General features: G+C 39.2%; 2 protein-coding genes across 2 annotated transcripts; both read right to left on the minus strand.

The window, feature by feature from the left end:
- Positions 1-3,706: 3,706 nt before the first annotated feature.
- LOC116308554 (diamine oxidase [copper-containing]) lies at positions 3,707-8,127 on the minus strand. The gene is made up of 3 exons (XM_031719008.2): positions 6,465-8,127; positions 4,792-5,398; positions 3,707-4,258 (listed from the first exon to the last, which is right to left on the minus strand). The coding sequence occupies exons 1-3, from the start codon at positions 7,879-7,881 to the stop codon at positions 3,877-3,879; spliced, it is 2,406 nt and encodes an 801-aa protein (XP_031574868.2). The 5' UTR covers positions 7,882-8,127; the 3' UTR covers positions 3,707-3,876.
- A 145-nt stretch (positions 8,128-8,272) lies between these two features.
- On the minus strand, positions 8,273-13,376 carry LOC116308551 (diamine oxidase [copper-containing]). The gene is made up of 3 exons (XM_031719004.2): positions 11,892-13,376; positions 10,423-11,032; positions 8,273-9,655 (listed from the first exon to the last, which is right to left on the minus strand). The coding sequence occupies exons 1-3, from the start codon at positions 13,309-13,311 to the stop codon at positions 9,280-9,282; spliced, it is 2,406 nt and encodes an 801-aa protein (XP_031574864.2). The 5' UTR covers positions 13,312-13,376; the 3' UTR covers positions 8,273-9,279.
- Between the last annotated feature and the right edge of the window lie 2,451 nt (positions 13,377-15,827).

Raw genomic sequence — 15,827 nt, forward strand, 5'->3', positions numbered from 1 at the left:
GAATCAAAAACGTTGGTGAAGGTTTGGTTTTATCGTGCATCCATGGGCTAGGTGAATGCATTTAGCAAATGGTCACTCACGCCCCGTCCACACTATGCCGGATAAATTTGAATCCGAATTTTCGGGCCGCGCGAGGGGAGCGCCATACTTAAGAAAAAATGGTAAACCATCGAGTTGATTTTTCATGGCTTGGCTGACGTCACTTCCGTCCGTCCGTCCGTCCGTCCGTCCGTCCGTCCGTCCGTCCGTCCGTCCGTCCGTCCGTATATATTTAAACTATATATATAATTCAGGATTTTTCACATTCTAGAGACTAAAGACCGTTCTTCTTAATTGTGCATGTTTTGGCTCCACCATGTACACATAGTGTAAACAAATCTGCCCTTAATTAAAACACATTTCTAAAAATAAAAATAAAAATTTCAAAGCACGAATGTTTAATAAATTTTTAATCACGTACGGGTTGATTCCTCTACTACCTGCTGTCAAACCAGGTTAGCGGGTATGTGCCGCCCTATAGGGTATGGTATTTCGGCTTTTGGGTCTGGGGTAGGGTATCCTTTTTGGACATTTTGTTTGGGATAGGGTCTCATTTTAGTCTGGGATAGGGTTAACGATTTGGTCGTTTTTGTCTGGCGAATAGGCTACGCTTTCTGCCGACACAAAAACAATAAAAATGTTAGTAAATATTGATTGCAATCGATTGCAAAGCCGTATTTTCCGTCTTTTAGTCTGGGATAGGGTGTACAATTCTTAGTTTTAGTTTGGGGTAGGGTATGTAAAATCAAAATTTTAGGTCTGGGATAGGGTCAGGGTTTTGAGGTCCTGGCGGCACACCCCTACCCAAGTTGGGGTGGTAGTACCCCCACCCCCCGTGGAAAATAACTTTTATATTCCCTGATACTATGAACAAACGAAGTAGCCTTTCCTTCTCTGTACGCGTTCAATACCATATAACAATGGATGAAGTAGAACAAACACACAGAACAATAGGTCATCCATTAACTTCATATAAGAGGTGTTTCCATAAACCCGTGAAATGCACTTTAGCTTTATTATTTATTTATTTTATTTACTTTTTATTTATATTTAACGGCTTAACACAGCCAGATGTTATTATTTAGTATTAATACACTCTAATTCTTTTGTTTTCTATTGTGTTTATCGGACTATTTCACTCTAATTAGTACACTTGTTTTATGGGTTTATAAAACCTTTAAAAAACAAACTTGAAATATTTTGAATTATTTATCAACTAGGTGGCAAAAGAAGGAGAAAAATCTCTAAAAAGAAAGAATATTCTGTTAAATGCTTATAAATCAAGAAAATGTTTGGAAAAGAGAGGCTCGAGTAAAAACTGCATTTCACTACTGACCGCTGTTGTCGTACGTTCGTTCCATCCCTAGAGCTGCTATCATATGTGAGTAAAAATGCTCGTTGGTTCTCTACTGTGCTGGGAAAGTGTTTTTGTTTTTTATTTCCTTCCTTCTTTCGTTTATTTATCTATTTATTTTTGCGGTCTTTTTTAGTTTTTTGCCGTAAGTCAGCACCGTATTTCCAAGCACTAACGCAAGAACCATTCTTATGGGAAGCCATTTCAATGCTAGGCCATGTTGCACCGTGTAAAGGTGCGCTTACACATAGCAATTTTCTCTGCAACTTGTCTCGCAACGGCGTTGCGTGTTGCGAGACAAGTTGCAAGTGTGATTACGCGGTGCAGCGGAGACGCAATCGTTGCCAAAAATAGAAACGAATTCTAATTTTCGCAACGATTGCTGCAACTTGTTTCGCAACATTTTTCAAATTGCGTTGTAGGCTACACGCTGCAATGCTCCGTGCAAGAGAAAATTGCTCTGTGTAATCGCGCTTTAAGGGGAAGTTGTCTGTAAACTGCGTAGGAATAAAAGCTAGGCCGAACTCTCTGGAATCTTTCTAGAGTACCCCTCTTCATTCGATCCGAGGCCGGTTTTTTTGAAACATTGCTCATGTTTTGGCTTAGCAAATGGAGACAGTGTAAATAAAACTGCCCTTAGTTGTTGAAATTGCTTTTCCAAATTAATCACGTACGGGTTGACTCGTCTACTACCTGCTAAGAAACCAGGTTGGTGTTCAAGAACCGTGGAATATTCCGTTCAATTGGAATTTAGAGAGAAAAAGAAAAAAAACAACAACAACAACGGTTAACGAATAGTGAACATAAAAGTTTGCTCGATTTGTACATCTTTTAGTAATATTTTGAAGTTGTCCTTCAACTGTATTCCTTTTTTTGAATATGTTTAATTGTTTTCTTTTAGCTTAGTTTAATTTTCGACGATTTTATTAATTTATTTTCATTGTCGTTTTAAAAAAGCAAAACAAAAAACTTGAAAGATTTTAAATTATTTATCAACTAGGTGGCCAGAGAAGGAGAAAATATCGCTAAAAATAAATAATACCGCCCTTTTTAAATGTTATTTGATTATCAATAAATATATAAGGAATCGGGAGCAAAAACCACCTCTCACCGTTGTTTTCGTTGGTACGTTCCATCATATGATATCGCTGATATCATATGGAACAAGTAAAGTTGCTTGTTGATTCTCTACTGTGTTTCGTATACTTCCACTTATACGAGAACCATTCTTATTCGAAGCCATTTCAATGCTATTTAAAGGTATGTTGAACCGTGAACGTGCAGTAGGTCAGAATAGTATTTTTTCTGCTCGTACGACAACCATTCTTATGAGAAGCCATTTCAATGTCATCGCATAACTACCGTGTGCAGGAATGTTCTTTTTATTTTATTTTATTTTTTAAAGTAACATTGCACAGGCTGGGAAAAGACTCGAAGTCCACGCGAGCTCAGCCTGAGTCAAGGTATATGTACACATAACTATATTTAGACATAGCACATTAAAATATAAAATGAAAGTAAAGCTAAAACAATAAATATATACTAGAGGCGTCAGCGACAGCAAAGAGCAGAGATATTAGTGGATCGGCATTTGGAACAAACGGTTTTATAAGATCTGATACGATCATGTTGTGAGTTAACTGTGTTAGAAAAGGCAGCTAAAAGCCGAATATCTCGCTAGAATACCACTCTATATCTGACGTTTCCTTTAGAACAGTAGTTAACTTGACAAGATACAAGGGGTTTAGTTACAAGTTATATAAACGGAAAAGATCATTCATTAGTAGGCGTGTTCTTTTAGAATAAACCATTCCAGTTCGACTACGGCTACACGTGTAATATTAGACTTGGGACCTTCTTACATCAAGTGAAGTCCATTCAATGTGTGAATTCTTTTCGGGAAGGCATTATTTCAACCACAGATTTATAGCCGCTAAACTGTCTAAGTACTACTTCTATTATTTGCAAACTCATGTGGCTAGACAACTGTTAATCAGAAATAAGATATTTGTCACACTTTTTTAAAATTAACTTCGAATCTAACGCCATCTTTAATTTTCCTAGAATCTTCATCTCGATCAGTCTTTAACAGAATATTTAAGGCGTATCCACGATTGATAATTTCGTGTTAAAATTATTAAAATGACTTTAACCAACATCGGCTTTACTTATATCTTTTTGTTTTGGCAGATTTTTTTTGCTGATGGTTTTTTTCTTTTCGGGTAAAAAAGGAACTAAATCTCTCAGTGGAGGCAACAAAAAAAAAAAAAAAAAAAAAAAAAAAAAATAGAAATAAAAAAAAACAGTGAAAGGACTGAAATGCGGCAAACATTGCGCTGAAAATGTAAGTAGTGTCCTTTCCAAATATTATAGGCATATTATTCTTCGCTCGCTTCCAATAATTGCTAATTACACTACCCTTCTAACAAAACATTGATACCGATTTTTAACCAAGATACATGTTACAAGTGTTTTACTCTTGTTTAATCAATATTAACACGGCCGTTGTAATCCATCGTGTAGTTCCTTGGGAGGCATACTGGTCCCGTTGGTGTGCCATACAGCTCTACCTTGGGACCACTTTTTCCAGGAGTCATTAGGACCGCATTAGTGGAGCCCATTGATGGATCTTCTTCAAAGTAGTTGAAAGGTCGAATGAAGAAGCTTGCAGAGTTGGCTACAGTGGCGGTGTTGGGAAGATCCTCCGAGTGTGGAATGTGCATCATACCTATTGTTACCCAGGCAACGAGATCTTGATTGACAATGCTCTCGTTGTCACTGATGTATTTTCTAAAATCCACTTGAGGATCTTTGGGTGCATTTTGGTTGTAGGGTGATGAGCTGTACCTTTCACTATCCTTGTGCCTGACAAACGCAAAAAAAGATATTTGACAAGGAAAATTAGATCATTAAAATCAGGGCCAAGTATGTACCAGTTTACTACAAACACGTCTGATGCAACATTCGTAAATTTGAAAGATTCTAGCGCGATGTGATTTACTTGCAGTCGTTCTCAAAGTAGGTTTTGGTGGTTTTCATTCAATCGTTCAAGGCGTTTCCATGACAATTCGTTTCAACTCTACAATTCCACGCGTGCTATTCAGAACGACTGTAAAGAATGAGGAAATAATACGCAAGGAAATTTCATATACTGTAAAATTTGAGAGCACTTTTTGGGGTTTTTAGCAAAGAAACCTTGTTATTTTTATTTTCTTCCATAAGTGCAAAATAAGACTAGCTGGCAATGGTTTCGTAGTTTACAGGATTGTAAGGCATTGCAACACAAGATCAAAAACCTCCGCTATTTCTGGTCCCCAAATTAGCCATACATTTTCATGTACCATGCACAGTCATTACTGATGTTATTCAATTGAGAGGGACGGGGATTGCAAACTTACTTGGTGACAGCCATCTGGTACTGTCCCCAGCTGATCATCGGCACCAGCATCCAGTCTTCAGGGTACAACAACTTCGTCATGCCATTATTCTGTATCCTGTATCCTCGTCGTACACCCATCTTGTTCTTCTTTTCCTCGTTGTAAAAGTTCAAGTAAGTAGGCGTTTCGAAATTGAATTTGTACACTGCTTCGAGTTCGGTCTGTCTGGTCACCGGTTTCAGCACTTTGCGCACACGCGTGATATTTTCCCAAGAATTTTGAACGCTCTCGATATCAACCTGAATTGTCTCGTACGAGTTCTTTGTTCCCAGTACGTCTAGATCAACCTTGAAGCTGGCCAAGTGCTCATGCGTGGTAGCTGTGCCGTAATTGGATAGTTTGTAACCGTAAGGTTTGACGTCATCAATATAAAAGGTGCCCATAATGTACCCCGTGGATGAAACTTGAACCTGAATGACGCCATTTTGGTAGAAAGTAAAATCCCACACGTAATCGTAGTTGTAGACACTAGCGATGGTGCGAAGCACGAGAACATTGTCGGTCATTCCACCGTAAAAGGTGTATCCGCCCGCAAAGTCGCTGTCGTAGTGTCTTCTCAGCGGAATTGCTTTGAAAAGAAGAAAAATTGAATGAGCGGGCTACCTGTGTTACCAAATGGAAATATGTAAGGACAACAAACCTCTTTAGCTCGGGCGTAATGTTTTCCCATTCCAGACCACGTGTCATTCTCTTAAGAATAGATTCTTTGTTTGAATTGTATCATTCATGCGTCCTTTCATGTGCAACCATTAAACAAAGAAACGATACTCTAGGGAAGGACACGTGGTCTGAAATAGGCAAACATTACGTTTAAGCTAAAGAGGTGTATTGAGTTTCAAATGCACCCCTATATTGGCCTACCCCTAAAGAGGTGTATTGAGTTTCAAATGCACCCCTATATTGGCCTATACTCGGCCCATTGAGTTTCAAGTGCTGTTTTATGTTGGTCTGTCAGTTATCCATAATCAAACACTGCTCTGTCGTATCTTTCGGATTCCATAGACATAATTCTAGCTATAAATTAATTTCAAAATGACTTCAAAATGTAAAGTTAAGTTCATACCCGCAATTCGCACTGCAAAGAATCAAAATGAAATAATACTGCTTTAGGCAAGAAAAGGTTTTTCAACCAAGCCGAAGTTAAAGAAATCCATATTACATGGGCGCGCGGAGATACGAAAATTATCTTTGAGTGTTGAAAAGATCTCTCACCAGTGAGCGCAGGGCACGAGTGAGAGATTTTCAACACGAGAAGATAAATTTCGTATCTCCAAGCGGCCATGTAATATTCTGTTTATTATATAATCTTCCATAAAATCATTTTAACAAGCTTTTTATTATTATAAAAAGTTTTATTTATAAACTAATAGCTTAATTACACATGGTAACGATATTTTTAATGGATAATTATATGATAAAAATAGATATTTCATTGGTAATTATATAATAAATATAGGCATCTTATGAATAATTAGAGTACAAACACTAAAAGTGTGCAACACTTTGCACTATTTAGTAGTAAATAGTGCTAATTAAACAATAGGAAACAATAGGATTAGCATAATTTAGCAGCATTTAGTGGTACCGTATTTATGTTGCACACTTATAGTGTTTGTACTCTATATGATAATTACCTCTATTCTGTTCAAAGACGCAGACGCTGTTTTTCATCGTCACCGCACTAGCTGTTCCTATCATATGAGTAAGGTTGAAGAAAGTAGCGGTCTTTGGACAATCAATACCAGGGACAAGCTCATAATTATACATCCCCATCCTCCAGTTGCTGTCCAAATAATAATTATAGGACTGCGAGGGAAAGTAGCCGGTGTAGGTAGACATAGCTTCTTGTAGACTCAGTTCATAGACGATTCTTTCTCCTTTGAACTTGATATCATAGATTTCCATTCCGTTGACAGAATCCACTCGAAACTCGAATCCCCAGCCCATGTACTCCACACGACGGTTGTCCACGGCATACCTCTTACCATCCGGCTCGTAGAGCTCTGGACCTCGCGAGGGCTTTGCGGGTTGCGGGTCACCCCGTCGGGAATAACTAGAGAATAAGTTATCAGAATTCGGAGGAGTTTGTATTTTGCTTATTTTTAAAGTCTTGGCTTTGTATGCATTTAGTAGGTCATCTGAAGATCGAAATGATTGATTATTGTAAATTACTTTTTCGATCTTCCACTTCGAGACTTCTATTCCTTCATGGTTGATGTTGAACTCAAGATTGAGGGGATTTTCGTACATCCCAGGTACCGTTCTGAAAAACCAAAACCACGATTTTCTCGTATCACTGGTAAACCCCATTGGAGAAGCTGGCATAATCGCGAGGCACTTGTCCTTGCAATTCTCCTTGTAGGTGTAGCCACCATAGCTTTCTTCAATCAAGTCGTTCAGCTTATCAGTCTCTTGGCGCAAGAGTTTGGCTATCTCTGCTGATTCGTGTGTTTCGTCGAACGAACGTGCGTTAAAAGGCATAGGATATCGTTGACCCGGAATGCTGTTCTCTCGATGACCAGTTGGTTTATTTGCGGGATAAACTATGTATTCTTCGACTACAGGATTAGGCTTCCTTGCTCCTGCAAAAATGGACACTCTTGCCTCTCTTCTTGGCTTCGAACCATTGAGGTCAAGGTAGTTAAGGGTGTCGATTTTTGATGGTGGATGAAGCTTGATGAAAAAGATGTAGTTGTCTTTGATAGAAGCGTTCTCAAACCGAGTGACATTAAGATCGTTGTCTGCATACAGGTAGTCACGTACAGCCAAAATCTCGTCTGCACTCAAGTCTTCGAAGATTCGCGATGACTTGCGAGATATTTGTACTCCGGGTGCCTCAGAGGCGCAAGGCTTAGCTGCAAAACTATCTGCATTGGGTTCTCCTTGGCCACGCTTACTAGCTTCACTCAACTTTACAGCAACTACAATCAAAGCTATGAGAAAAGCAATGCAAAGAATCAAGAGCACGACAGTAGCGATCTTCCAAAAGAGCGGAGTCTTTGACTTGGATCCATCTTCAGTAGGATGCGAGTAATCCTTAGAACGAGCCATACTTTATTTTAAAAAATGACAGGAAAGTCATTATTCTGAGAAAAATCAAAAACGTGTCACGAAAACCGGTTTCAAACCGGTTTGTCAATATTGATTGGCAAATATATCTGTCAATTGCCAGGTCAATTGCTGTCAAACTTTAAATATTTGGTTCCCAGTTAGTAACGGAGCACAGTGCTGACGCCATCGGCGCGCGCGAAGTTCTGCCAGATCCTGCGACTGTCTCTTGGCGTAAATAAATCTAAACCGAAAAAAAAGCTATACCTACTGCTCGTGCTTCTCCTTACGCTTCTTTCGTGCTTACGCCACTTCCTGCGTGTTTTATTACTGAACGGAGCACGATATTTAAAAAGCTCATTAATAATTCATGAAGGAAACACAATAGAAATCATGACCATGAAGGAGGTTTTATATCTGATATAGATTCGTCTTCATTTGCATGAACTTTAACTTGGATTTTCTCTATCAAACTTAATGGTTCATTTCGTAAATAATTCGGTACAATATGAGAACATACATCATTAGTTTTTTAAGCCGTTTTATAAACTCGCAGTTCACAACTCAATGTAAAGCGCCTTTGATCATATCTATATATGAAAGGCGTTATATAAACCATAAATTGTATATATAATCAAACCTAGTACATAATCAGTGTCGTGTTAGACTTATTAATCATTGTAAGGGACTGGTCAAAAAGTAACGAGAAAGTTAGACTATGGAAAACACCAAAGTTGGGTCACCAAATACGTATCAAATACGTACCAAATACGTACCAAATGCGTACTAAATACGTACCAAATACGTACCAAATACGTACCAAATACGTACCAAATGCGTACCAAATACGTACCAAATACGTACCAAATACGTACCAAATACGTACCAAATACGTACCAAATACATACCAAATACGTACTAAATACGTACCAAATACGTACCAAATGCGTACTAAATACGTACCAAATACGTATCAAATACGTACCAAATACGTACCAAATGCGTACCGAATACGTACCAAATACGTACTAAATACGTACCAAATACGTATCAAATACGTACCAAATACGTACCAAATGCGTACCGAATACGTACCAAATACGTACTAAATACGTACCAAATACGCATCAAATACGTACCAAATACGTACCAAATACGTATCAAATACGTACCAAAAATGTAGCAAATACGTACCGAATAGGTACCAAATACGTACCAAATACGTACCAAATACGTACCAAATACGTACTAAATACGTACTAAATACGTACCTAATACGTACCGAATGCGTAACAAATACGTTGTAACAAATACACGTATCAAAAGAACAAGTTAACCTTCCCTGTCCGTTCGAATCGTCATCATTGTAATGTGAAGAAAAAGAAAAGATTTGAACTCGTTCTATCCGTATAAGCCGTTAAATTCCACGGTATCATTCCTCGGGTAGCAAACTGGTCCCGTTGGTGTGCCATAACGCGCTACCTTGGGGCCACTTTTCTCAGGGTGCATGAGGATGGCATTGGTGGAACCAATGGATGGATCTTCGTCAAAATAGTTGAAAGGTCGGATGAAGAAGCTGGCTGTGTTAGCCGCGGTGGCTGTATTAGGGATATCCTCCGAATGCGGTATGTGCATCATACCGATAGTTACCCAGGCAACGAGATCTTGATTGACAATACTCTCGTTGTCATTGATGTATTTTCTAAAGTCCACTTGAGGGTCGTTGCAGGAGTTCTGGTTGTAAGGTGATGAACTGTACCTTTCATTGTCTTTATATCTTAAAAGCAAGATAGAAAGGAGGCTTGTAAATGATTATTGCCTGAAGACACTCATGGAGCGATCTAGGATAGTTTTCCTAGTTTGTTTTACAGCGCAATGAATCAAATATTTTCTTCTGATTCCGACTGCGATCCGATCCTTATGACGAGTGAAAACCAGAAAATCGGAATCGGAGACAACCAATCACAATACTCTTCTCCAGGCTCTCCTCGCTTAGAAAAGCAAATCGATGCTTCTGTTTCCGATACCACTTATGACGATCGCTTTTCACTCGTATAAACTGCTCAAGACTCCGATTCCGATTCCGACGCAAGTGAAAACCAAAGCTTAAAAGTATGACCACACTTAATGTATTCTCATACTTCTATGCACGGATTTTGTACGTTAAGCCGACAAATTTCGATGCGAAGCTATATAAGTTTGCGAATACATTGCGTGTGGTCATACTTTTGCGCGTTGCACTGTAAAAGTGGATCATTGGAAACTGAGATAGGAACATGGATAGTGCTGTTTTCATACGTGCTGATCAAGACAAAAGTTGCGATAGGTTAATTGGCAATCAACTACTTTAAAATAAATCGTTCAGCACGGTTCTTATGTACCTGTAATACTCAATTTCTTTCAGTGATGCTGGTTGAGTAACCTATATATAGCCTCGAAAATTGGCTGAAATACAAAGTTGATATTGCACATGCGCAGAGACGGATAACATTGCCAATTAAAAGACGTGAAGGGCCTAAGCTCGCTGTTTTATTGGGTACTTACTTGGTGACAGCCATCTGGTACTGTCCCCAGCTGATCATCGGCTCCAACATCCAGTCTTCAGGGTACAACATCTTCGTCATGCCATTATTCTGTATCCTGTATCCTCGTCGTACACCCATCTTGTTCTTCATCCCCTCGTTGTAAAAGTTCAAGTAAGTAGGCGTGTCGAAGTTGAACTTGTAAACAGCTTCCGCTTCCGTCTTTCTGGTCATCGGTTTCAGCACTTTCTGCACGCGCGTGAAGTTTGTCAGCCAACGGCTTGCGATTTTCTCTGTTCCAATCTCTATCGTCTCGTACGAGTTCTCCGTTCCCAGTACATCCATATCGACCTTGAAGTTAATCAAGTGCTCATGCGTAGTAGAAGTTCCATACTCAGATATTTTATATCCGTAGGGTTTGACGTCATCGGTGTAATACGTGCCCATGACGTAACCAGAGGCTGACAGACGGACTTGCATGACGCCATTTTGGTAGAAAATAAAGTCCCACACGTAATCGTAATTGTAAACAGTTGGAACTGTACGAAGCACAAGGACGTTGTCTGCCATGCCGCCATAGAAGTGATAGCTGCCCTCAAAGTCGCTGTCGTAGTGTCGTCTCAGTGGTATGGCTGAGGGGAGAAAAAAAATTCAGAAAACCACAACACGGGCTGCCTGTGTTAAAGAAGACCGAATTTAATATGCGTGAGGTCGAATAATGACTCTCAAATGGCTTATATATTCAAGCATTCTGATTGGTTGTTTGTATGTTACTGATTTCTAATTTTAGAATGGACTGCAGTTTCTGTTTGTACAGATGACTTGGTTTTCAAGTGCTTTATCAACAGGTTAGATCTTCAACAATTTCAAGAATGCGTGAATTGGATCATAATCTGCTTCAAGCACGCAATCCCTAAAACTCCTGCGTTCTTTGACTACAGACTCGTTAACTCAGAGTTAATTAGCCTCATTTCAGTTCAGAATATTCACAAATATCAATAGAGCGGATGCAATTAAACCGTGAAATAAAATCAAACAAAATACTAACTAACAGAGTGACCAACACTAATTACTAAATAGTACAAAATAGTGCTAGTTAAACAATAGAAAACAATGGAATTTACATGAAATTGTGCTATTTAGTATCACCAAAGTTTCACGGATTTACGTTGGTCACTCTAGTATCTATTTAGTGACTAACAGTTGCTATCACTCCACCAGAACATTCATCATACAAAGACAACTACACAAGAGATCATTTGTGTCTTTTGTTTAATAAATGTTCTGGTTGAGTGATAGCAACTATTAGTCACTAAATAGATACTATTAGTTAGTGTTTAGTTTGATTCTATTTCACGATTTAATCGCATCCGCTCTAGTAAAGAATGCAACAATACTAACACTTTGAACTTCACTTCATATTAACTAATTACGGATCAGGTTTACCAGCCGTCCCCCCCCTCCCCCCTTAGTAATGCGAATGCCACTAACCTGTGTTTTGTTCAAAGACGCAGACGCTGTTTTTCATCGTCAACGCACTAGCTGTTCCTATCATATGAGTAAGGTTGAAGAAAGTAGCAGTCTTTGGACAATCAATACCAGGGACAAGTTCGAAGCTGCTCATCCCAAGCCGCCAATTCCCATCTAAATAGTACATGTAGCTCTGTGAGGGGAAGTAGCCAGTATAGGTGGCGATAGCTTCTTGTATACTCAGTTCATAGACGATTCTTTCTCCTTTGAACTTGATATCATAGATTTCCATTCCGTTGACAGAATCCACTCGAAACTCGAATCCCCAGCCCATGTACTCCACACGACGGTTGTCCACGGCGTACCTCTTACCATCCGGCTCGTAGAGCTCGGGTCCTCGCGAGGGCTTTGCAGGTTGCGGGTCACCCCGTTGAACGTAACTCGAGAATAACTTATCAGAATTCGGAGGAGTTGGTATTTTGCTTATTTTTAAAGTCTTGGCTTTGTATGCATTGAGTAGGTCGTCTGCAGACTGGAATGACTGGTTATTGTAAACAATCTGCTCGACTTTCCATTTCGAGACATCAGATCCTTTGTGGTTAATGTATACTTCAAAATTCAACGGGTTTTCGTATTTTCCAGCCATATTCCTCAACATCCAAAACCATGTTTTCCTAGTGTCACTAGTAAAACCCATGGGAGATGCATACATATAGGTAAGACATTTTTCTGAGCAGTTGGCTTTGTAGGTATACCCACCATAGCTTTCTAATATTAGATCGTTAACCTTGTCAGTGACTTGGCGGATCAACTTGGTAATCTCTCTCGCTTCGATGGTTTCGTCAAACGGACGCGAATCAAAAGGAATAGGATAACGTTGACCTGGAACGCTATTCTTTCGATGACCAGTTGGGTTATTTGCGGGATAAACTATGTATTCTTCGACTACAGGGTTAGGCTTCCTTGCCCCAGCGTACACGGAAACTATTGCTTCTCGTTGTGGCTTGGTGGGTGTCTTGTTGTCAAGGTACTTGAGGGCGTCGGTTTTTGATGGTGGTCGTAGCTTGATGAAATAAATGTAGTTGTCCCCGACTGAAGCCTTCTCGTAGCGTGTCATATTTAGATCCTTGTCTGCATACAGGTAGTCACGAACAGCCAAAATCTCGTCTGCACTCAAGTCTTCGAAGATTCGCGATGACTTGCGAGATATTTGTACTCCGGGTGCCTCAGAGGCGCAAGGCTTAGCTGCAAAACTATCTGCATTGGGTTCTCCTTGGTCACGCTTACTAGCTTCATTCAACTTTACAGCAACTACAATCAAAGCTATGAGAAAAGCAATGCAAAGAATCAAGAGCACGACAGTAGCGATCTTCCAAAAGAGCGGAGTCTTTGACTTGGATCCATCTTCAGTAGGATGCGAGTAATCCTTAGAGCGAGCCATAGTATCAACTAGTGCATCCAAACGAACGTAGCCTAACCTACTCCGCAGAAGAATGTGTTTTCACTTTATATCACTGCACCTTTTATTTGTCACAAAAAACCGGTTACAAACAGGTTTTATCGATGAAAAATCATATAACCGTAGTCATTGGTCATTGCTGTTTATTTTAGTATTGTTTGATGTCTGACCTTTGTATATGGGCGAGTCAAGGAACTGAACTGACTAAGAGTACCGAAGCGAGACGTCACGAAATATCATTTTCAATGTATCATAACTTCGATCCTCGATTTCGATAGAAAACCAAGAAAGTCGCTAACACGCCAAATTTCAGGAGAATTGGTTGAAAGCAACAGAGATACGGCAGTTTGAATATAAAATTTCCCCATACAAGTCTCTGTACAGAGATTTGTATGGGGAAAATATATATTCAAACGGCCATATCTCCGTTGCTTTTCAACTGATATTCTTAAAATTTGGCTTGTTAACGTCTTTCTTGATGCTCTATCGAAATTGAGGATCGAAAATTGTCAAAAGCAAAATTTTTTTTTTCGTGCCGTCACACTTCGGTACTATAATCTAGTGTTGATGCTCTATTAATTATGCCAGAGATTTCGGCCCCGACACCGATATCAGAAATTATATTTTCAAACGGCCGTAGTTGCTTTTTTAAAAAATTTGGCTTGTTAACGTCTTTATTGATGTTCTATCGAAATTGAGGATCGAAAATTGTCAAAAGCAAAATTTTGATTTTCGTGCCGTCACACTTTGGTACTCTAATGTAGTGTTGATACTCATGCTTTAGTAATTAGTAATCCAGGGATTTCGGCCCCCACACCGATATCCGAAGATTTATAGGCTGATTGGAAATCTTTCCCGAAGCCTAATGGAGAGGTGGTTTAGTTGAACACAAAGAACATTGAATCAGTCTCAACACTAAGGCCCATGTTCTTGACGAGAATAAGAACTCAGAAACACAAGTCATTCTAGCTAAGCTATTCTTGGATATTGCCTATTGCCTATCGCCTATCGCCTTTGGCGATGACAACTTTATTTGAAATAGGTATATTTGTTTGTGTTATGAGATGTTCGCTTATGATGGCATTTGTTGTGTTGGCAATGGAAATTTTCCTTTGTGGCCGAACGACAAACGCTGACTTCACAGGCGGTATTTCAGCTAACAGATTTATGAACTCCATCGAGTAAAGTTTTATTCGAACAGTTCTATTTACTAAGTGACTTCTTAAGGAGGCTGTGGGTAGTTTTGGTCTGGCACACCTAGCCGCATTGAAACGGCTACAACTTCGTAGGAATAAAATAAAAGTCAGCAAGCGTAGCAAAATAAGTGTAAGCGGTGCAGCGCCAGCCGTAACAGCACACGACATACCCTGCGAGCAGAGGTTTTTTTTCTGACCCTCCGTGGAGCTGGCTGTCGGGGAGGGTCAGAAAAAAAAGCTCTGCTCGCAGGGTACACGCGACAAGGAATAACACGGAAGCCATGCGTGAATTCAAGAAGCAACCGTGAGCAAAAATAGTTGTGAGCGTACTTATTTTTATTTGACTGCCTTAAAACCCTTCAATGCATATGAAATTAAAGGAGAATATTTGCAAAAGTAACAAGGTGACTTCATTTAGAAAAAAATCGTTCGACAATTTTTTGAATGACGCTTTCATTGATATTTTCTATCGCTTTTGACAACAAATGGGGTCATTTAGCTTCATATCAAAAATCCATAACGTTAGAAAGAAAGTCACGATTTGATTCATATTCAATGAGGACAGTTTCTATATCCGTACCTAAATTCTAGCTACTAAATATATTGAATCCACTAAATTAAAGTCCCAATTTTGAGGGTACAAAGTTGACACGCTGGAAATAATAGTAAAAGTCCATGAAAATATTCATCGCGTAATATTTGGAAAACGCTCTCATACATTTTTTTCATATTGCAATATGTTGGGTGCCTTGATGAATACTATCGACTGGTGCAAGTCGCTTTGAAAGTTTAGGTCTAGTTTTTGAGAAAATAAGCGGTAAACGATTTCTATGATAACACCAATCCTTTCCTGACATTGTGTGAAAAGCGCTTGCAGATCGAGTTCTTCAAGACGAAGTTGTAGCCGTTTCAATGCGGCTATGTGTGCCAGACCAAAACTACCCACAACCTCCTTAAAGAAAATAATCAATGTGGATGTGGATCGTAGAAAAATTAGCAAAAGACGAAAAAAAAGAACAATTCCAATGAAGTTTTGAAGGACGTTCGGCCAATTTTGTCATTCAAATAAGCCGTTCTGAATAATAAGTAGATTGATCGCCGCACATTTATATACTCTGGGTGCCAGAGGCTGTGTGGGGCTTGGGACCCAGGGTAAAATTTATACAAACAGCCGAAGCAATGTTCTTGTATTTTGAAATGTACCAAGGTTTAACGGGAATTCACTCCAATAAATAATCCGTAATTTACAGACTTGTATGAAGACAAATTCAATAGCATTTCTAAACGAATTTCTATAAGATA

This window comes from Actinia tenebrosa, unplaced genomic scaffold, assembly GCF_029948245.1.
Source record: "Actinia tenebrosa isolate PJP-AT-01 unplaced genomic scaffold, QUT_ActTen_1.0 PGA_scaffold0__85_contigs__length_37466705, whole genome shotgun sequence".
NCBI lineage: Eukaryota > Metazoa > Cnidaria > Anthozoa > Actiniaria > Actiniidae > Actinia > Actinia tenebrosa.